We start from the raw sequence: 23,242 nt of genomic DNA, 5'->3' as shown, positions 1-23,242 counted from the left end.
TGGGTGTCAATGGAGAGAAAATAATTATTTTCTGGTCCCGGTCTTTATATGCCCTGGATTACACATATGTTGTTTGTGGATTTAAGGAATAATTTTTCATGCAAAGAGTTCGACCGTTTATTGTGCAATTGTTCAGATAAAGGCTGTAGAGAAAACACAACGAGAAAGACTACACGGCTCGTATGTGACGTCACGCTCCCTGCGACTGGCGAGGAGAAGACCGACAATCTTCCCATCGGCATAACTGAAACTCTGCACGTGCCCCGACTTATAATGGTTTTCACCTCTTTCGATGCTTTTATCCGCCCCTTGGAAAAAGCGGTGAAGTGGGGCAGAGAGATCGCCATCTCTGTGCCGAGTTCCAAGGGCGGGTGTGGTGACGTGTAACATATGCGTCGAGAGCAGCGAAGAGCTGTAGTTCACAAAGCGGCCTCACATAAAACCTAAAATTATCAAACTTCTTCACGAACATTTTTAGTTTTCTTTGCATGAAAAATTATCATTTAAATTGGAAGTAGGCTATTTGTCGTGTCACTAAGCATGACTTCCAAACTAAGGTTCTGTCCGGGAGAGTTCTCCCTAATGTCCCTTATGGAGCTCCGTATAGATATTATTGTCTTAGAACACTCCCATTCAGAATGCATTGGTTTAAATTTCGTTCTGTGTAACACGCAAAAAGTCGGACTATCGTGCTCTGGAACACGCTTCAATTAACGTTCGTGCGCAGGAGCACGCAATCGTGTGATACCGGGTTGCAACCACACACACACACACACACACACACACACACACACACACACACACACACACACACACACACACACACACACACACACACAACCTCTTGCAGGCAGACTCAGAATCTTGAGCCCATTTATTAGGGAACAGGTGTTATCGGGATTCCATCACTGCATTCCCAGAATCCTGCATTGTGAAAGTCAAATGTAAAAAAAGTCAAATGTACAATGGCATTTTATTCTACATACAAAACAACCATAGTATTTTTCAGGAGTCCACGACCACCCTGCCCGTTTTGACACACAAAAGTAATTTGACACTTCTGGGATGAGCCAATGATTCATCTGTTTGGAAGGTTTTGTTGGAGACAAACAAAGAATCTTCAGGCAACAGATGTGACAGCTGTGACTGCTCTCTCTCTCCTTCGTCTGCTGGGTCCTCTGTGTTTGCCTACCTGCTACAGGTACCCAGTGGGCGGGGCTGAGAGGCTTCTCAGCTGATGAGGTGCACCTGTGCAGGTCTGCCACGCAGGCTTTAGCCAGTCTCTCTCTCTTTCCACAGAGGCAGGTGGGCTTGGGTTCTGTTTAGGGTGGTTCCTTAAGGTTTTGGACCTTTGGATTGGTTCCATGTTTTGTTTTATGTTAACACTATTCAACATCCCCACAGCACACTTTCCACTGCCCATATACATAGGCTATTCGAAAGAATTGTGTGTTTGGTCAGTAGTTCAGTTGGTTGGTCACATATGTTGGTTTGCTGTTCAGGTTTGGTTTGTTGCATTTTGTTTGGGTATTTCCAACATGGTAAAGATGGTTTGTTGTTCCCAGTATTTGTTTTGTCTGTCTGGGTAAGTTTCCTCCGTTCCGGCTCGGTCGGTCCTTGTGATTTTGGTACTGGTTTTCTGTCCAAACCATATAATCGCACATTTTCTAATCTTCCATACGCTACACTAATCCCTTTACAGATTTCATGATACTTACTTTATTCTAATAAATAACTTTATCCCTTATCATGTGTGGATCCCGATCTTTGCTCTGACCCGAGCCTCGTCTTAATGCAGCCAAGGAGATGGAAGAGCGTTATGAATAATTATTAGATGATTGTGTTGTACAATGAAAGACAGTAAAGATTAAATATGAATGGCAAAATAAGGATGGGATTTTATTTGAACAATAAAATATATGTTGGGCAAATTATAGAGAGGCTGAGATTATAGATTTCATATTCAAAAGGCGAAGGGGTGAAAAAATGTAAGAGAAAAATTTAAGAAATATGGGCCTACTCAAAGCCCAAATCATTGATATCATACCCTATCCAATAATAAAGAAATTTGAATTTGAATGGTTACAATTCCGTAAAATCCTCGTCCTCGTTTTGAACGTCTCACTCATGGCAGATCAGTGTGTTCTTTCTGATTAGCTCTTAATTGAGATCACCTGTCACGCACCCCTTAATTATAGGTGAACACATTGGGTTTGGTTTACTTTTCGCATTGGCCTGTGTCAATCGAGGTTGAGTTTTGTGAGGGTTGAAAGTTTTCGATCTAGATTGCAGATCACTATTGTCACTTTATACAAACTGAAAGTATGCGTTGTTGCGTGTTTTTTTTTTGTGGGCATTTGACTGAACAGCCCAGACAAATATTGCTACCAACATGGCACTTCGAAACAGACCACCGCAGTGAGTAAAAGTTATTTTCCTTTATTAAATGTTGACGTTTTTGGGCTGTCTCCTCAGACACAAGCCATCAGTATCCCTGCTCTTTGCACCTTGACATGCATGTCGCCGCTGTTTGTTAACCTAGCTTTGCTGATTTGTATCTTGTGATGTGTGTGTGTTTTTCTTAACAGGTGTTAGATGACTGACAAGATCTATGGGGGGGCCCCCTTTGGGCCCCCCCATACCAATTTAGTCTTCAAAGGAATCTAGTGCCATGGGACTCCAGTGTCTTCAAAACATCCTCGGAATACATGTGTATGAATGGTCCACCGAAGGGTTGATCTGGAAGCCACCACGGTCCACGCAGTAATCTGCTGCGTGGGCCGTAGTGGCTTCCAGAGCCATCTTTCGGTCTTGGTCAGGGTTTGTTACAGTTGCCCTTCAATGTAGCAGGCTACGGGTTTCTGAAGAAGCCTGCTTTACGTAGCATTGGAGTACAAATATTGTGCAAAATGCTCATGTAATTGCACTAGCACTAGTAACCTGTAGATTAGCTTAGTTTAACGTCATTCCGTGCCGTCTGTCAAATGTGTGGCTTACATTAAGTCCACAAGGCCCTCTGGTAAACCACGTTGGAACACCCCTGGACAAGGTGATTAGTCACTGGGTGTGTGCTAAAGTTTTGTTCCATTTTTCACTAGTTGGTTAAGGTTTGGTAGAATTGTTTGGATGCTAGCGACGTGATGGCGTATGTACAAGAGCCTACCGTGGCCAGGCCACAGTTGCGACGGCCACGGCCAGATGGCCGAGTGAGTGCAACCTTGATTGCATTTGTATACTGTTTACCATTGGATGTTTATGCAATTTGGCTTAATTCATCCGCAGTAAAGCTGCATTTGACTATTCCAGGGTAGTTTTGTACAGGCTTTCAATTGACCATGTTGACTAGTTTGTGGGAAGTTTTTTTATTTTTTACCCTTGCTTACAATCCAACGGTTGTGACCACTTATGCAACTGGGCTGTGAACCTTGCAATTCTAGTTGCATATTTGTACACGCAAGCTTGTCCATTTCTATCGCCATCACTAACACTAGCTTCAGCATTTCCTTGTAGGCCATTAGCTGACTTGTGTATTGGAGCGATGATTTGGGTATTTTAAGATGCTTGAAAACCTAAAATAAAGCAAAATGCGTGTCTGGTGTGCAAGAGCCAATTTGTTGGCTTGCAGTAGTCGAGGAGTTGCCGTAGGTCGTAAGCCATCTGGAGGTTGTGGCAATGGAGGCTTGTGGTAGATCTGCCATATAAGAAAGGTTAATTCTTCTGAAGCATGATTAATAGTTTGGTAAATTGAATCTATTCATATAGAAATATAAAATCCAAGACTGAAGCCAGTAACTTGGATCGCAATATGTGGAAAGTATTAGTCTTCATTTGTAACAACAGAATAATTAACATGACCAACGGGGTTTCTTCCATTTTCTAACTAGGGGGACTTGACTGGTGAGTCAACTGGATTAATCAGTAGCGGTACTTTGCCCAACAGATTTGATGGCATGACTACAGGGTGACAAAGACAATTATTCCCTGCCTATCAAAAGAGACTTCTAAAATATATCTGCTAGAACAGTTCCTATACTTTTTGTATAATTTGGTCATGCTGCAAATTTACTTTTTGTAGTTGCTCCATATTTAGTTCTTTGACAGCCTCACCTGCTAGAAAAGTCTATTCAAATCGGCTAAATATAATGAACTAAATTAATAGCCATGAAATGTTGTCACTCATACTAATGGCAAATACCCTCTTTCAGTTGGTGGTTCAACACTGATGTCTCTCTAGGCTTGAGGGAGAGCTCACAAATAAATTACACGAATGTCCTGGAGGAATTGGGAATACACTTTTATTTAGTCTACCTGACCAGGGACATCTTTGAACTATAGGTCACCCAACCCAAACTTTTCACTCTTGTTAGGTTGTCCTTTTTTCTTGTTTTAACCCGAAAGGGCTGAAATATCAACATTTCAGGTATTCTGTTTGGATAATGTGCAAAACTTGTGGCTTCACTAATAAAAAAAATTAACGAATATTTTTCTTAATGTGGTTAAACTATTTAAAGATATGTATGCAAAATATTTCTGCTCAATTTGTGGTCAATGAAACTCTGACATTTTTTAATTTGATAAAACAACCATGGGTTAAAGGTATTTGCTTTGGGCATCTTTTGATATTTTTAGAATCTAGCTCCATTGCCGTTAGAAATGGTGTCTCCCAGTACTGCAAAGTGCTTCCACAAGTTTAAAAAATGGGCAGAAAAGGAACTGCCAACTAAATCTATTTAACATGGGTAGAAAGTTTCCATGGAAGCTCTTGGCTGCTGGTTCCCAACACAGCTCCACTGTTGGCCTGTGACCTTGCGTTTAACTTTTTTTGACTTTTGGTGACTTCACAAAAGAGAAATGAACTGGTTAATACAATGAACAAGACATTTCATGGTACCATTTTTGAACTGTTTGTGGATATTGCATTAAATCCATATGCTTGAAACTTTTCAATAATGCATATCAACGAAACAATGGAATGAAATAAATAGTTCAAGCAATTTGTGGGACTTGGCTGCTTTTACATTATTGCTAATTTTGGGGGTTATTTCAGTCTCCAACCTGCAGGTCATGCGAAGAATCATGTGAATGGGAATATTCTATAAATGTCTTTATCATCTTTCGTCTCAACACTTCTGCTGCAGCCGCTGTTGAAGCGTATGAGTCCTTTGAGACCCCCTTTGATAAAAGGGGTTCTCAAATGTTGACCCTCAGTCACCTATTGCATCACTTCCTTTAGGGCTTCGGCCTCCTAATTGATCATTATAGTATAATTGAATGCCCTCTTTCATATATATGATACCTCCACCACTGGGACGTGGCAACAATTCTCAATCTATATGGGGGGGATGCTTGTGGACAGTAGGGGTGTATACTCGACATAAATAGGAAGCAAACTCATCTCACAAATGAGTAATGACATCTCACAAATATTTATTTAATAAATTGTATTACTTTATAATAATCCAAAATCCAATGGCAAAACGGTTTCAATGGAGAGAAAGAAATTATTTTCTGGTCCCAGTCTTTATATGCCCTGGATTACACATATGTTGTTTTGGGATTTAAATGATAATTTTTCATGCAAAGAAAACAAAAAAAATTCACGAAGAGCATCGATAATGTTAGGTGTTGTGTGAGGCCGCTTTGTGAACTACAGCCCCTTGCTGCTCTCGACGCGAACATACGTCATCACCACTCTGGTACAACATGGCGATCTCTCTGCTCCATTGTCGGTCTTGTCCATGCCTGTCGCAGGGAGCGTAATGTCAAATATATATCTCAATATATTTTTGGATGGGTTGAAAATCTGCTAAAATGATGTCTAAATCGTATCGGCCTAATAAATGAGATTAACACATTTAATCTTCAACTATATCAGTGCACCTGACAGGAGGGTAATAATGCTTGGATAGTGTTCTGATTCATGTAATGAAAGAATAGATTAGATACAGTACATGACTGTACTGCATTACGGTACAGAGCATTATGCTGGGTCCAGTCACAGCCTGAGATCTGTAACTTGTGACCCATACGAGCAGGCTGCTGAAGCATTTTGCCTTCATAGCATCAGATTTTGGTCATGTAGGCATAAGTGTAGAGTTCTGGTTCTGTTCAAGTTATTAAAGATATTTGAAAATATATGCTATTACAATGCAGGTTTACTGAAGGTGTTATAAAGCCGTTTAAAGGATAATGACGGTTTGATAGATAAGACTGCCACCTGTTGGATAAAATAAAGGAATCCTCTCACTTTGTGTGTGTGTGTGTGTGTGTGTGTGTGTGTGTGTGTGTGTGTGTGTGTGTGGGGGGGTATGTATGTATGTATGTATGTATGTATGTATGTATGTATGTATGTATGTATGTATGTATGTATGTATGTATGTATGTATGTATGTATGTATGTATGTATAATATCTAAATATATATATATACACACACAATATAATAATAACAATATTATAAATAAAACAAAATGGCCTCTATATTTTAAACACATAAACCACCACGCACGGTTTGCTAACAGTGTTTTTTATTAATGAAGCCTGTGTATGTATGGGTATCAATCGATTGATCTACCGATCTATGTGGGAGATGCAAATAAGTATATATATAAGTATATATATATATAATATATCTGTTGTTATAACGTCATATCCGGTTACCAGACCGGTCCGACCAATCAGAGGCGGGCTCCGTGCGGCTGCGTCCCTCCCTCCGGTCGAGCGAACACAACAGATCCAGTGAACTTGTCCTAATAGCGCCCTACGAATCTTTCGTCCTCCGTGAACCCTGACCGCCCGGCCGCACGTCCTTCTACCAGAGCTTGGCTGTTGATCAGGTAATGAACGAGTTGTTAGTAAGTCATTAAGGCGCTCTTTGTCTCTTTAGTGCGGGAGCGCGGAGGAAGTGAGCATTACCCAGCATGCACAGCTCCGGTCGGGTTTACTTCGCTCTGTTCGGCCACCAGATCCGTGATTTAGCGGTGTTTAGGTGCGCTGTGTTGAATGAGACCTCCTCCGCTCCGAGGCGATGCAGAGGGCGGTGAGGTGACATGTTGGTAACATGTGATCTGTGGTCGGGATCAGGGCTGAACCAACGGGGGGGTCCGTGGCTGTCACTAGACTAGGAGATATAGCTCACATTATGGAGCTTTAGGGGCTCGTTATGCAGCCCTCGTCACGCATATGTGTTTGAAATTGGAGGAATATTCATAATAATAACCTTGAATATCAGCGATCAAGTCTCCAGATACAGAGCAGAAAGCTCCTTCCTGAGGTATGAGCATACTCCTTCCAACATGGCGTCTCTAGGAGCCTCCTAGGAAGGTTCTAGTGAGGGATCACCTATTTAACTACGTCCAGGTTCGGCGTGATATCTCACGTATAGCTTTCAAATACAACAATTAATGAATGACGTAATGGGAAGGGTTCATTTACATGCCCAATAGCTTTCTCTTCCGCTCGTCGATCGGGGCAGCCATCTTGAAATCTAAACGATACCGATTAAAGTTCCGTGTTCCAATATCCATACTATCCGTACTTACTAGCCTAAGTTTGACTACGTAGGGCGTTCCGATTCAAATCGGGCGAAAATAAGTGTACTGAAAGGACCCTGATGTTGTACTAAAAACTGTCAAATCGCGAAGTGTGTGGCGATGTACACTTTTCGTACTAAACGGCAGCCATCTTAGCTACGTAGCGAAAGAGGGCTGGGTCAACGTCGGCGCATTTTCCACATAGCCTACATTAATAGTCATTTTGTAGTTTTTATAACTATTTATAGCTGTAAGAGTTAAAGAGTTCACCGTTCAAAGCGGGATATGTATTGCGGGGCAGGAGCCGCGGTAGCAGTCGTGATCGTAATTTCCGCTTAGTGCACCACGGAGTATTCGATTTGGAACAACACTGACATCTGAAAATTAGCGCACTTAGTGAGTGCGGATAGTGTACTTTGTTTGAGTGTACTGATGGAAGTATGGATATTGGAACGGATTTCCGAATCCGAACAATTACCGAAACCAGTCCAATCCGATGCGTAGCTGCTACAGTTCACTCGATCACCTTCGTTAAACTTCGGATTCGTGGTTGCAGACTGCGGATTGGTCCGTTGAGCTGCCCGCCTCGCCATTCGACACTCTTCAAGACCAGTGCAGCCAATCACAGCTTAAGTGCCACCAGATCGGCCAGCCCAAATGGTTAGGGTCTTTCTCAATGTTCTCTAAATAAGTTATTTAATCTATATATGTATAGATATCTATCTCGTGTGCAATAAACATGTACAGTACAATGAAAGTGAGAATCGAGGCTACATGAGATCTAATGCTGCACAAATATTTCATAGCAATCTATTGTTAGAGATCTCTTATTTAAAAAAAACCTTGGAGGAAATTATGCTACAACGGTTTAACACTGAAAATCCTGCTCATAATAGGTATCTGAACAAGCTGTGCATGTTGATCTTAATGTCTGGTTTTGAAGGAAACTGATTTTATGTGATTTAACGACCCGACAAAAAAGTCAAGAAATGTAGATGGATGAATCCATGTCAATCTCAAACAGTTAAACTTTGAAATATATCAGTTATTACCTTCGGTAATAAAGCAATCTGAATAATGTAAAGCCTGAGAATATCCGGTATCTTTAAAGTTGACCTTGGATTTCCTCAGAAGTTGTGAATGGACTCCCTCTTTAAATGTAGAGACGTGTGCTGCAACGTTCTCTGGCCTTGAAAATGATCTGCAATCAGGTGTGATATGAAACATCGCTGTTGTTTCATGGCTGGCCTTTGGCTAGCCTTCTTCAAACCAAAATACCTTGGAGTCAAGAATTTCTCCAAACATTGATTATTGATGAATCCTGCTAATTTCCATAAAATTACTTGAATTCTACTTTGTTTGTAGTTACTGAATCTGCCAAATCAAAGAGGGTTTGGTTTATCAGAGAATGCGGTTACATCAACCAAATGTGATTGACCCTTTTTGGTTTGTTTAATTGAAAGTAAAATGTTGGAAAGGTCAAAGAAATAACCAAGTTACACCTTGTAGCCTCGAAACTTTTCCTTGAAAAACCATCAACCATGTCACCGACGGCAACGCCTCAAATCAAGTAAAGCTGGATTTAAACTTCTCTGTAGAGAGCACCTCTGGGAAGAGTTGCGTCATAAACAAGAAGTGGATTTCCACAGAACTGCCGTTATTATACTCCCACATGTTTTTACACGCACAGAAGGGACTCTTCAGCGTCCTGTCCCTGTGTGTCCATCCATGAACCCACAGGAAATCCGGAATGGAACCACCAGTCTGCGCCGTTTACGATATCGGATAATCAACACGTTCATTTGATACGAGTTAGTTTTCGTGTCGGCTGGTCAATGAAGACCCCCCCCCCCCCTGTTCCCTGGTTGGTCAATATGTGCAGAGTCGAATCAATCGTAGGCCTGAGACCTGCAGGACCGCTCTGTGGTGGATGTTTGCAAACGTGATTTAAACGGGCTTCACCACAGTAGATTCAAGCCGTTGACGTGAGGGGATCTGAAAAGGTTTTGAGCTGCGGGTATAAATGACCTCCATATTAAAATGTGTTTTTCATGGCAGGTCGGACATGTCTGAACTGTTTATGGAATGTGAGGAAGAGGAGTTGGAGCCATGGCAGAGACCAGCTCCGGAGGTGACCCTGGTGGAAGATGATGATGACGACGATGAGCCCATCTTCATCGGAGAGCTTGGTATATATATATATATATTATTAACCAGATTTTATTCCCCGCCAAAATTGGCATGCAGAACATAACTGTTTAGTAACTGCATTGAATAGATGCTGATGATGGTTTTAGAACGTGTGTTTGTGTGTGTGTGTTGGGCATGTAAGCAATCGTGTTTTCAGTGGGTTAAGGCTGGCAGGGCTCTGCAGCAGAAAATCTAAATAATTAGCAAAGTTCTGCTCCGTTTCAGCATTGATAGGCAGTGTGGCGCAGGAGATCTCTGAAATACATGAATCCTGTCTGTTGTAATGTGATTGGTGGATTCAAATAAAGAATTAAAATGTGTCTGTGTGTTCGTGTTCCCTCTATGTTAACATAGTGTATGATTGTGTTTCTGCTCTTTCAGTAAACAGCCCAAAGGTGGTCAAACCCAGCCCTTCACCTGTACGGATCGTAATCCCTAGACAGGAAGCCCCGCCCCCAGCCCCCAGAGGGGCCACGCCCATCATGCTGTCAGCCAGTGTCCCTGGCAACGGAGCGATGACGTCACCACCCCCCTTACCAACCATACCCCCCCACCCAGTAATCATCAATAGCCAGGTAGTTTATTCATTGTGTAACTGAATGAACTTTAAAGGGGTTTCTATACGGAGACTGGGCTAAACCTAAACGCAGGCGTGAACCCGTGTCTGGTCTCAGGGGGGGGGCCCAGCGTGTGCGTGTGAACGTGTTGAGCGATACTGTGTGACAGTCTTCAGTTGTGCGTTATGTCTTGTCAGGGATACATCGTTCAACCGCATCAACTGGGGCCCGCCAACCTCCTGGCCACGCTCGGAAAACAGTACCCGCCCGGAACCTCCTTCACCATCGTCCCAGGTATTCCTTCCTTGGGCCCACTTGGTTCCTACATTTAACTTTAGGGCATTAAGCTTTTGTATCAAGCAGATGCTTTTATACAAAGCGACTGGCAAGAGTACATTAGTCAGAAGAAGAGAAACAACAATATATCGGTCGGTTCCGTAAGGATGTTCATAGAACATAGAACTGTCAAGCGCCAACAATCACTAGGTTAACCCGTTCCCCGTATACAACAGAGGTAGCTGGGATAAGACGCTACACAATGCTAAGTACTATTTTTAAGTGCAGGATGTACAACGTACAATAAGTAGGGCCCTATGAAATCCGTATTTTTTTCCAAATTCCGTTTGATTTTTTTCCAAATTCCGTTTTTTCCGTTATAATTTTCATGAATTCCGTTTTTACACTTCAAGCTATTTAAATCATCAGAATGAGTGTCAAATAAGTGGGAAAGAATAAAATTCTTACAATTTAATCAGATAGAAGACTACATTTATTAAAACATCCAAACATTGCACTGTTTTTAGTGCTTCAAATAAAAACAACATGACATAAATAACAAAGTGCTTATAAACACTTTTTTTATAAACTCAAATTGTGGTTTGAAGAGGTGTGCCCTGGCTACGGCGTTCATTGTTTTTTATATGGATTTTCGACTTCAAGTGGTCATCGCATGTATCTTTGCGTTTCCAATCGATAGTATGTTGACATACTCTACAAAACAGTTGATCACCTGATTGATAGAAGTGTTTTGGATATTGTTCGGCTCTGAATTTGGGGGTTAGAACCGAATTACGAAGCTTTTTTGAAGATTTGGGCATTTCAGCAGTCAGCCACGGGCGCTTCAACTTCTTCTTCGGCTTCTTTTTACGAGCGGGAGCAGGACCTATTGTTTGCATTCCCACCACCTAGGCTGGAGTGGTGGACCGGGGATTTATTTTTTTACATTGTTGTGGGAGTGACTGCTAAACATTCAGTGACGTTAATGTCACCTGTGTGGTTTCCCTTTTCCCTCGAAACTGAATTTCACCAAAATATTGGAGAATTCCGCTCCATTTCGCTGCATATTGTAAATGTGACGTCTGATGTGCCTTGTCCCTGTTACATGTTATATGTTCTGCAGAACAGGAACCTGCTGGAAATCAGTTATTTTACTAAGACAGGCCCGTTTTAAATTGTAACTTTGTTACTTTTAATACTTTCCTGTATAATAAAAAAAAAAATATCGGTAGATTCCGTTTTTATTGTCAGATTCCGTGATTCCGTCCGCGTTTTCGTTATCGCGGAAATCATAGGGCCCTAAATAAGTGTGTCAGAGGAGTGTTGAGGGCTAAGGGGGAGGCTATGCGGAGACCACTTCCTCCGTGTAGTTATGGTGTGAGGTGAGGTGCAGTGTATTCTATATAATGCGTGTATGCATGGTTCTACATCCATCTGTTCTTTCCCTGCAGCTGGTCAGCCGCACCTCCTCCCGTTGCTGCCCCAGGCCAGGATCATGCCCGGGGTCGTCCACAGACCCCAGGTGAAGCTCAACAACAACGTGGTCACCCTGTCCAACGTCCAGAACCCTGCCGTCTACTCCTCCCCCGCTCCTCAGCCGCCTGTGACCCAGCCGCCCAAACCTCCGCCCGTTGACATCTGCTCCGTGACTGCGACGAGTCCGACCGAGAGCAAAGGAGGTGTGACTGGAACCGGACAGAGAGAATCCTCTTCCTGTGGCCTTCTCTGTTACACTTTGCTCTCTCTGTTACACTTTGCTTTCTCTGTTGCACTTTGCTTTCTCTGTTGCACTAGGCTTTCTCTGTTACACTTGGCTTCCTTTGTTACACATGTCAATCTCTGTTTTTTATGTATTTATGTATAGATCAAAGCTTGCTGAAACGGCGATTAATGCCAACGCAAAACGAGGTCAAGACAAAGAAAGTCAAACTAGAGCCAGGTGAGTTTCCTCCACAATCCCTTTGAGAAGTTGCACAGCTGATCTGCCGTATTTAATAATTCTGTTCTTCCGATTTCAGTACAAAATAACAAAGCAGTCGATGCACAATACGTCTACAAGAAGAAGTGTTACAAATGCAAAGTTATCTTCCATCATCAGGAAGCTCTGAAGTCTCACCTGAAGGTAAGTGTCTTGTGCAGTCATTTAACATGCCCAACTCATAGCCAACCTTGCATGTCAATTTCCAATGTTCCAATGGGAAAATGGGAATGTTTAAACTTCAACAGCCTGTTGAGGTGCGTGCTGGGGTTGAGTTCATGCAAGCGTTCTGCGGCCGCATGGCTCTGTAGGATGTCCAGAAGGCAGTTGCAGATCTCCCTTCAATATTGTGTCTATTGTAGAACTGCTCTGGCAAACCTGTGGAAATGGTTTCCCCATCGCCGCCTCCAAGCACAGTCGCTCCAGTCCAAGTCGTGAACCCCAAACACATCCTGCTGGTCGGAGAGTTCTACTACGGGCGCGTGGAGGGCGACTGGCAGATGCAGAGGCAGGAGCATAAAACCAACACCACTTTCAAGTGCCAGAGCTGCTTTAAAGTGCTGAAGAACAACATCAGGTATGAGGGCATGGCCAGATTGTGGAATTCTTCCCTTATACAAGTTTTGTCCACATGTAGGCTGCGTGTTTGGAGATCAGTTCTTTCTTCAGTGATGCGTTCAAAACCGACACTTTTCCCCTGTTTTCCGTCTTGTGACCACACAAAGAGGACCTCACTTCTGCGTTGGCATAATCTTTATTTTTTAAGTGTGTTAAACAAAGATACACCAGGAAGTATCAGTGAAAATAGAATGGATTTATTGGCCAAAAGAAGAGGACTGCACTGGGAATCTTGTTCTTTTGGACACAAAATCTACAATATGGATAAACATAAATGCTTTCATAGCGTTGTTAATAAGGGTGTTCATGTGTCTGAGGTTAAGAACACATACTTAACCTCCTTATCTGACTCTGTTATCATTCAGGGTCTTGATCACTAATGATTGGTCTGAGTTGAAGAAACATCAGTCTAATGCCTTCTGTGCATTGCCTACATCAAAGATGGTTTCCTACATGGGCCAAAAGATTCTAGTTTTGGTGCCGGGTTTTAATTGGTTATTTAATTAAATAACGCTGCAGTAATGGGGGTTGGGGGAACCAGTTTGTACCGGACTCTACTATCACAGCTGAGGTCAAGGGTCACCTGCATTAGATCATCCTCATCACAACCGGATGAAGAAGCAGATCTTACAGGATGAAAGGGCTGGCCCGATGTGTAGGTGTCCCCGATGTCTTTGGTTTAATGCCAGTTTTATAGCAGCCGTTACCCATGTTAAGAGGGGAACTAGACACTTAATGAAGGTTCTGTAAAAGTAATTATTTTTGGAAATGGGTTAACCTAGTGATTGTTAGTGCTTGGCAATTGGTTCTTAGAACGTCCGTACTGTACCGACAGCGATATATTTCTCCTTCTGTAAAATTCACTTATTGTGAGTCACTTTGGATAGAAGCGCCTGCTAAATGTAAACGTACTAATGTACGCCGTTGACCTGCCAGATTCATGAACCACATGAAGCACCACCTGGAGCTGGAGAAGCAGAGCAGTGAGAGCTGGGAGAGCTACACCACCTGCCAGCACTGCTACCGACAGTACATGACCCCCTACCAGCTGCAGTGCCACGTGGAGCGGGCCCACAGCCCACTGGCATCCTCAAGTAAGACCCGACCGCCCAGAACCAGCACGCGCTCCGTGGTATCCGCTCTGCACAGACTAACCCCACCGTCTTCCTCAGCTAACTGCAAGATATGCGAATTGGCGTTTGAGACGGAACAGGTCCTACTGGAACACATGAAGGAGACCCACAAGCCTGGAGAGATGCCGTACGTGTGCCAGGTCAGTGGACGGGTCGTCTTGAATCAGAAGAGCAAACCACAGAGAGTCAACGCTCACTGATTTTCACCGACACGACTTCTTGTTTTTAGGTTTGCAATTTCAGGTCCTCATTCTTCATGGAAGTGGAGGCTCATTTCAAAGTAGCTCACGACAACACGAAAGACCTCCTGTGCCCGTTCTGCCTCAAAGTGCTCCGAAGTGGACACTCGTACATGCAGCATTACATGAAACATCAGGTACGGGGCGGAAATTAATGTCGACGATAAAATGTTGTGTTTGACCAGCATAATCTTTTTCTTCAATGTTCAACCCATCCCTGCCACGATGAGAGCAGCGTTGTTATTTATTCATGCTGGAGAAACGCTTCTGCAGCTTGGTTTTGGAACTGCAGTTAAGAAATCGGTTGTTGTCCAGAGTGAAAACCTCTTTGTATTTTGTCTGTTTCACAAAAGAGAAAAGGCATACATCGCTGTGGAAAATGCAGGCTGAACTTTCTGACCTACAAGGAGAGGGTGGACCACAAGATCAACTTTCACAAGACTTTCAAGAAACCAAAAGCACTTGAAGGCCTTCCACCTGGAACTAAGGTAGCATCGTGAATAACCAGAAGATGAATAAAGCACTACAACTTCAAAAGGCCTCCGTTTGTGCAAGTGCGAGTCAAAATGTAAAGGCTTTTCTTCTTTTAATTCCACCAGGTGACCATCCGGGCGTCTCTAGGAGGTACCGTCTCCTCATGCAACCCGTGCCCCAGCAGCACCACTCATGAAGCTCAACCTCCCAAACCAGCCAAGTCCAAACCCAAACGCCCCCAGGCCCTCGGGAGGCCCAAGCGTGCTAAGTCCAAGAGGCAGCAGGAGGCACGAGTGTCAAAGAAGAACACGGCTCTGAAGAACACCAGGTGAGTGCTGGGGACTCTGAACGAACAGCCTGATGTGTTATAACTGAACTCTGTGTTCCTAACATGTTCTTCTCCCTTCAGAATCGGCGGAGGGCCACACACTTGTGTCGAGTGTTCCACAGAGGTCACTGACTTCTTCTCTCACTATCCAATGATTTCGAACTGCGGTGCGTGCAAATACCAGACGAGCTGCAAAGTCTCAATCTACAATCATATGATAAGGTAAGTCCACAAGATTTACATTTAAAACCCCAGTGGATTGTTATTGTATTAATATTAGCACTTGGTTTATTCCTGAGCGTATCTCACCAGACACAATGGGGAACTGCTCAGACTGCCTGGTGGTGGTGGTGGTGGTGGTAGAAGCAGTCATCGTCTTCCAATGGCGTTCATGTTCTTTCTCTCTCTCCTCAATACAGGTATCATAGTACAATATCGAAGGACCGATTCAAGAGGATGGGGAGTCAGAGAATGTCGAATCCAACAGTGTGAGTGCAGAGTGGTGGTCGGTAGCGCTCCGTGTGTCTGTAACACCAGGACGTATCCTAAGTCTGGTCTTGTTCCCTTCAGTAAATCTCTGAGCTGCCTCTCCTGTGACTTCCTGGTGGGGGCCTTAGAAGGGGACAAGATGACCAAGCATCTGACGGACGACTCAGACCACGTGTGCCGGGTCATTGAGCGGAAAGGTATTCAGCTTATTTGTAGTTCTTGAGGGATTCATTCTTATTTTTATAATTTTGTAGATATATTTTAACCAATTCTATTTCACTAATGGAAATGTGTATGTATCTTTTTATCTTAGTTGCTGCTCCTGCACCTGGTGTGATGTAAGTTGTTATGGCTTTTCATTTTACGTTGCATTACATTTCCAGTGTGCAGTCAAGCGTCATACATTTGAATCTGACATAGAACCCCATGCTACCGTTTTCCTTGAGTACTTTATTTTTCAAGAGTAAAAAGACGCCGTTTATGTAACGCTCTTCAGGCATATACTTTGGTTCATACCCGCTTTTTAAACTAAATATCTCAACTACCGTAATTTTCGGACTGTAAGCCGCGCATTTTTTCCCATTTTACGATTCTGCGGTTTATATAACCGTGCGGCTAATCTATGGGGACTTTTACAGGTTACAGTCCACCAACTTTGACTCTATGACCGGTCCGTGCCCCCCCACCTTTAAGCCGTGGGCTCCAGCAGGAAAAGCTGAAGGCCAGGAGAGAGTGATACAGGAGGTAGCGCACAAAAGTGAAAGTGGAACCGAGAGTGGTACGAGAGCAAGACAGACTCTAAGAGAGCGAGACGGTTTGTGCAAAGGAAATGTTCATGCACAAACGGAAAACAAACGTAGAAATGCATATGATGCAGCTTTTAAGTTAAAGGCAATCAATCTGGCTGCAAAAGAAGGAAACAGAGCGGCTGCACGTAGCCTTGGCATCCATGAGACATTGCTGGGACGTTGGAGACGCCAGCGGGAAGAACTGTCTCAATGCATAAATTCAAAAAAAGCTTTCAGAGGTAATAAAAGCAGATGGCCCAAACTTGTAGACTTTCTGGAAGATTGGGTGAACACACAGAGAGCAGACGGCCGAGGTGTTTCCCCCGTGCAGATCCGACTGAAAGCTAAAACGGTCGCCACCGAAATGAAAATTGTAAACTTCAGAGCTGGACCAGCCTGGTGTTTCAGATTTATGAGACGGAATGGACTGCCAGTTTGAGTTTGAAAGTTGAAAAGTTTGTGTGTCTGAAACGCTATGTGATACAGTACAGTTTACACTGCACAGTATATGTTCTGTAGCTACTATTGCACTAAATGGTAACACTTGATTACGTTATGCAAATATGCAACTTGTTTGTTGAAATGTTAATAAATGGTAGTTTCCTCAAGCAGCCATCTCTTTCCCGACAATCCCCTCTGTGCACGAACCCTTACAGATGGTAATTAAACATTAAAACACCTGCGGCTTATAGTCCAGTGCGGCTTATATATGTACACATCATTCAAGTTAGCTGCTGCGGCTTATACTCCGGTGCGCCTTATAGTGCGGAAAATATGGTATTTCTGAAATGAAAAAAAAAACACATGAATTTTGCACGTTAAATTGCAGTTTTTAATTTGTCAACATAAGCTTAAAGGTTTGGTACGGAATTCTTTTTTCCATTTTTGCAAAATTACTTGAAATCCTTATCATAACCCACTTACAGCCACTGAGTTAGAAGTACTGACATGAAAATTAAACTAGTCCATCATATGTGGAACGGGCAGGGCTCGAAAAACTCTCCGCGCGCTAAGTGCACGTACTCAAAGCTCGGGACCCAGAGCAAGCTTCTGTTGTTATCCTGCGGTAGCTACTGGAGCTAGCTAACTAGCTAATGGCTCGCTCTCGAGCATCTGCGTTGGCTCGTGCATGATTGCGCGTCCATGTACTTGGAATGGGTGGAGTCAGAATCAGCGTTGAAGGAGAGGAGGTAGGACCATTTGAGTTGTGGATTTTCAAAATCTGCTGGCGTTTCGCAAATCCCATACCCCACCTTTTAATGGTGTAATCCGAAGGAATAGCAATGCTTATGGGTAATGTTTTACAGTCGAAGAAATGCAAATGTGTGTTGATTGGTACCTGCACGTCTATTTAATTATTTTTTTACCCCACTTTGTCCAGGCTCTCCGTTGTGCAGCCACCCAGAGTTTTCTACCTGTTTACGTCAACGTCTGAAACACCAAAGGAAGCGGACATGAAACCAGTGGCCGGGTCTGAAGGGGCGGACCTGAAACCATCGGTCGGGTCTGAAGGGGCGGACCTGAAACCATCGGTCGGGTCTGAAGGGGCGGACCTGAAACCAGCAGCCGGGTCTGAAGGGGCGGACATGAAACCAGCAGCCGGGTCTGAAAGGGCGGACATGAAACCAGCGACCGGGTCTGAAGGGGCGGACCTGAAACCAGCAGCCGGGTCTGAAGGGGCGGACATGAAACCAGCGGCCGGGTCTGAAGGGGCGGACATGAGACCAGTGGCCGGGTCTGAAGGGGCGGACATGAAACCAGTGGCCGGGTCTGAAGGGGCGGACCTGAAACCAGCGACCGGGTCTGAAGGGGCGGACATGAAACTAGTGGCCGGGTCTGAAGGGGCGGACGACTCCGGGAACAGAGCCTCTGGTTCACCTCAAGAAGAGGAGTCTGAGGAGTTAGCTGGAACCGACCTGGGCAAGGAGGCAGGGGGCAAGGAGGCAGGGGGCAAGGATGCCGGAGCCACAGGCAGTAAGGAGGCAGGGGGCAAGGAGGCTGGAGCCACAGGCAGTAAGGAGGCTGGGGAGAAGGAGGCAGGGGGCAAGAAGGCAGGGGGCTAAACATGCCTAAACATTAGTGACGTTAACATTGCTTACAACATTATTGACGCCCGGAAGACTTTCTGTCCTTCAGGTTTCGATTGAATTCTACTGAGCCCGTGCGAGGAGGGGAGAGGAGGTGCATAAAGGACGGTGTTATGAGAGGAGGAGAGAGGAGGTGCATAAAGGACGGTGTTATGAGAGGAGGGGAGAGGAGGTGCATAAAGGACGGTGTTATGAGAGGAGGGGAGAGGAGGTGCATAAAGGACGGTGTTATGAGAGGAGGGGAGAGGAGGTGCATAAAGGACGGTGTTATGAGAGGAGGGGAGAGGAGGTGCATAAAGGACGGTGTTATGAGAGGAGGACAGAGGCGGTGCATAAAGGACGGTGTTATGAGAGGAGGTGCATAAAGGACGGTGTTATGAGAGGAGGTGCATAAAGGACGGTGTTATGAGAGGAGGACAGAGGAGGTGCATAAAGGACGGTGTTATGAGAGGAGGACAGAGGAGGTGCATAAAGGACGGTGCTATGAGAGGAGGGCAGAGGAGGTGCATAAAGGACGGTGTTATGAGAGGAGGGGAGAGGAGGGGCATAAAGGACGGTGTTATGAGAGGAGGGGAGAGGAGGGGCATAAAGGACGGTGTTATGAGAGGAGGGGAGAGGAGGGGCATAAAGGACGGTGTTATGAGAGGAGGGGAGAGGAGGTGCATAAAGGACGGTGTTATGAGAGGAGGGGAGAGGAGGGGCATAAAGGACGGTGTTATGAGAGGAGGACAGAGGCGGAGGTTGATGGAGTACCGGCAGTCTCATCTCCCTCCAGATGCATCGTGTGCGAGGGGTGTGATGAGCAGGTGTATTTTTAAACGTATTTCCACGGCTACGGGCGTCAGGGGGGGGCGGGGGTGTGAGAGGTTCAATTCAATTCAATTTTATTTGTATAGCCCTTAATCACCATTACAGTCTCAAAGGGCTTAACAGGCCAAATATTTGTGACACCCCCCTTTACCCATGCCCCCACACGGGCAAGAAAAAACTCCCTTGAATCAGCAAGGAAGAAATCTGGAGAAGAAACGCAGTGTAGGGGATCCCTTCTTCCAGGGATGGTCAGGAGTGCAATGGGTGCCACAATTGACACACAGGTAAATACATGTACATCATATTAAAATGGTGATGGGGTTCTGGCCGGTTATCCATGAGGAGAGTCCAGGCATCCAGTCCAGTACCCGCAACACGCTAGAACAGACAAAATAGTGAATTAGAACGGAAAGTACATAGTGGGAATGTATAATGTAATAAGAAAAGCACAAGCAAACAGAGTAGTCTTCACTCTCGCATCAGTTGTTTTCACACTCCAAATGCAAGATTGTAGAGGTGCGTTTTGAGCTTCCCTTTGAATAGCTCCACAGGGTCAGCTTCCCTGATGGCTGATGGCAGCCTATTCCATAAAAAAGGGGCTCGATAGGCAAACGCTCTCTGTCCAGCCGATTTCTTTTTAACCTTCGGCAGTGAAAGAAGGCCAGCTCCCGAAGACCGGAGACACCGAGAAGGACTATAAGGAATGATCAGGTCCTTCAAGTACGATGGAGATAATCCATGCAAGGCTTTATAGGTTAACAATAGCACCTTAAAGTCTGATCTGAAAGTTATTGGTAGCCAGTGTAGAGAGGCGAGAATAGGTGTAATATGATAAAAATTTCTCGTTCTGGTCAGCAGTCTAGCTGCCGCATTGTGTACCAGCTGTAGACTTTTTGTGATAGAGTTCGGTAATCCCGAGAACAATGCATTGCAATAGTCCAGTCTTGACGAAACAAATGCATGCAGGTGACAGGAATGGTCTCCTTACCCGTTCTGCTCGAGGTCCTGAAAGGTGTCGCGTGGGTTCCTTGGAGGGGCGCTATTCGACTGTCACTCAGCTGATCGCCGTAATGAGAACCCCCGGTGAAGCCCTAGGGGGCAGATCAGAGTGTTAGCGCGGTGGTCAGGTGCCCGCTAATGGAGTCACACAACAGCCTAATTGGCTAGAAAAAAACATCAATAGACAACATATTATACATAGCAGAGGTCCTACAGGAACATCAGTCTGTGGCTGTGAAGCCCGGACTGGAACAACACTCGAGCTGCTTTCACACCGCCGGGCCGCGACGCCGCCTCCGTTCATCTCGATCAGGGCGGTCGAGGGGAGGCCGTTACGACCCCGGCTGTCTGACCCGGAAGCGGTTGCCCCGGCGGTGATCAGGGCGCCCAGCGGGGTGCAAGCAGCTTAAGACTCAGACACCGACTACTGAATCGAAGACATCAATCAAATATATTAGATTGAAAATCCTACCAGATTCCCTATTGTAGTCTGATCCGTCCCACACACACACACACGCACGCACGCACACTCACGCACGCACGCACGCACGCACACTTTACTAATCACACCATGGCATTGACACATTCAGGGTCAGTCTTTCTCTATTCCTGTGTCTGTCCATTTCTTTCAAACTTGCACACACAAACTGTCACACACACTCACACACACACACACACACACACACACATACAAACACACACACACACCAGTCCAGGGCCCTGTGTACGGGACGCCAGAGCCGAGGAGGAGAATGTGTAGAGGAAGCCAGCCGTCAGCCCGTGTGATGCGGGGGCGTGTGCATGCAGGCGGGGAGCGGCTGGCCCCGCCCACAACGGGCCATATTGTCAGCTCTTTAACCGTTGGCCTGTTCCCAGGAGGGGGGGGAGGGGCTCAGGGAACACGATGTGTGTGTGTGTGTCTGTCAGCCCGCTGGCCTGCAGCCACAGCTGTCCAGGGTGCAGCGGCTGGCACTGCACGAGGGCGAGCGTGCACGAGAGCGAGCGTGCATGAGGGCGAGCGTGCACGAGAGCGAGCGTGCATGAGGGCCAGCGTGCACATTTCCTTGTCTTATTACATTCCGGTGGAAACAGCTGTCTTCTCGCTGGCAATGTCACCAACACACAGGTGTCTGGACCCCGAGCGAAGACATCTCAAGTGTCCCCGACTCCAACTCAGAGTGGGGGCGGCCTGTGCTGCCGTAGCCTGTAGCCGCGCTCCGGGGAAGGGCATGAGACACAAACAAGGTAACTCACACCCGAGGAGCCCGTCCAATGAACGGCAGCACAGACAGCGAGCGAGACACTGGGGCTCATGTAAAAAACAATAGTATATAATTTTTATTGACGTAGCAACTACTTTATACACAATTATAGAGTCAACATTATGAATTATGTATGCGAACAGAGAAACCCGGACAAACTCAAACCCATGGAGCAAAAATCAACAGGCCCATGAAAGGGTGAGAGACAAGTAGCATATAGCTTTATCTTTCTGATAAGCTAGACGTTGAGGCATAACAATTACTACAATTAAACAGGAGAACTTTAAAGGTTTACAGAATAAAACTATGCAAAATAAGAGATAGGTCCTTCCAGAAGTAAATGTGGAACAGACCTCCTTCGCTCTGTAATCCAGTTTCATTTAATTTCTCTTGCCAACAAAGTGCTTAGTCTGTTGTCGGTCAATGAGAGTCAAATCCTGGAGAGCAGTCTGAATGCCAGCTTTAAGGTTGGGGGATCGACTCCCAAGGTTATCAGCCTCTCTAAAGGCCTCCTGAGCAGGTCAACTCGTACCTGCCCCTTAATGACACGTGTCTGTGGTCTCTGGTAAACACTTTATGAAACTTGAATGATGTAATGTGTGCACAGCACTTCCGCTGCAGAGGTAGAATCGAGTTTTATATTCGACCTGGAACTTCAACACAAGAACAGCTTCAAAGACTCTTCATCCCCATTGGATTCAACATCCTCCATTTAATTTGTAGATCTATGAATAATGAAATTAATGAAATGGTTTCTGTTCCAATTTCTGGTTTTATCGTATTAAGCAGTAAGGTAAGAGCCTATGATTGACAGACATGTCTTTGGGTGTCCAACACGAAACAATGAAACAACCATAAATGAATATGGTAGGTAGTGATCACCCTGAGTTCACGAGCTGTCCATAAAACACGGCTTTTAAAGAACGGATCAATACTGATTCATAGTCTTTGTACATAGGTACATTGCTCGAGTCATATTTTGAACCAAATTAACATTTGTATAAACGTATTCATAATGAGGAACGTAGTACTTAATGTAGCACTATTGCCACGTTACCAGTTTAGTTTGAATAAGACTAATAGTTGAGCCTAAGGAATGTATGCTAACATTTCTAAACATTTTGTTGACCATTTTAATTTTATTCTCAATTTTCCAAAATGTTTTGTGTTTTACTTTTTATAGGCCTTGAAGGATCTCTTTGGTTTCACAGACAATGCAAACAACAGAGCGATGTGAATGCATGCAGATCAGCCCCCGAGGAGCAGTGATGCCTGAGTTATGAGCTGTCTCCGCGGCGGCAGACACAGCTTCACACAATGCTCGCGCAGCAGTGTTCAGTTAATGTCTTTAGCCTACAGGAAGTAATCAAAGAGGCAGGTAGTAGCAGGCTAGCCACAATATCTATGCATCTTTGGATTTGATTATGTCATTAATCATTTTTTGTTGATGACACTCGTTGGACATCCAGTGATTGGATGATTG

General features: G+C 44.7%; 1 protein-coding gene across 1 annotated transcript; it reads left to right on the top strand.

The window, feature by feature from the left end:
* The first annotated feature begins 6,665 nt into the window (after positions 1–6,665).
* znf280d (zinc finger protein 280D) lies at positions 6,666–18,664 on the top strand. Its single transcript, XM_056607997.1, has 18 exons — positions 6,666–6,835; positions 9,590–9,720; positions 10,103–10,296; positions 10,476–10,572; positions 12,006–12,233; positions 12,419–12,493; positions 12,573–12,676; positions 12,895–13,109; positions 14,087–14,244; positions 14,323–14,423; positions 14,513–14,659; positions 14,876–15,010; positions 15,122–15,324; positions 15,406–15,546; positions 15,744–15,812; positions 15,895–16,010; positions 16,127–16,151; positions 17,983–18,664. Exons 2-18 carry the CDS (start codon positions 9,597–9,599, stop codon positions 18,662–18,664), a joined length of 2,814 nt encoding a protein of 937 aa, XP_056463972.1. The 5' UTR covers positions 6,666–6,835; positions 9,590–9,596.
* Positions 18,665–23,242: the final 4,578 nt, after the last annotated feature.

The sequence above is a fragment of the Gadus chalcogrammus genome, chromosome 14 (genome assembly GCF_026213295.1).
Source record: "Gadus chalcogrammus isolate NIFS_2021 chromosome 14, NIFS_Gcha_1.0, whole genome shotgun sequence".
In the NCBI taxonomy this organism is placed as follows: Eukaryota; Metazoa; Chordata; class Actinopteri; order Gadiformes; family Gadidae; genus Gadus; species Gadus chalcogrammus.
This window is presented reverse-complemented; position numbering and strand designations above follow the sequence as displayed.

Excerpts from the sequence above, each read along its gene's own strand:
- znf280d (XM_056607997.1), top strand. The coding sequence starts at position 9,597 with ATGTCTGAACTGTTTATGGAATGTGAGGAAGAGGAGTTGGAGCCATGG. Across the intron at positions 13,110-14,086 it reads GTGCTGAAGAACAACATCAG|ATTCATGAACCACATGAAGC; the intron begins GTATGAGGGCAT and ends TTGACCTGCCAG. Across the intron at positions 14,245-14,322 it reads CAGCCCACTGGCATCCTCAA|CTAACTGCAAGATATGCGAA; the intron begins GTAAGACCCGAC and ends CGTCTTCCTCAG.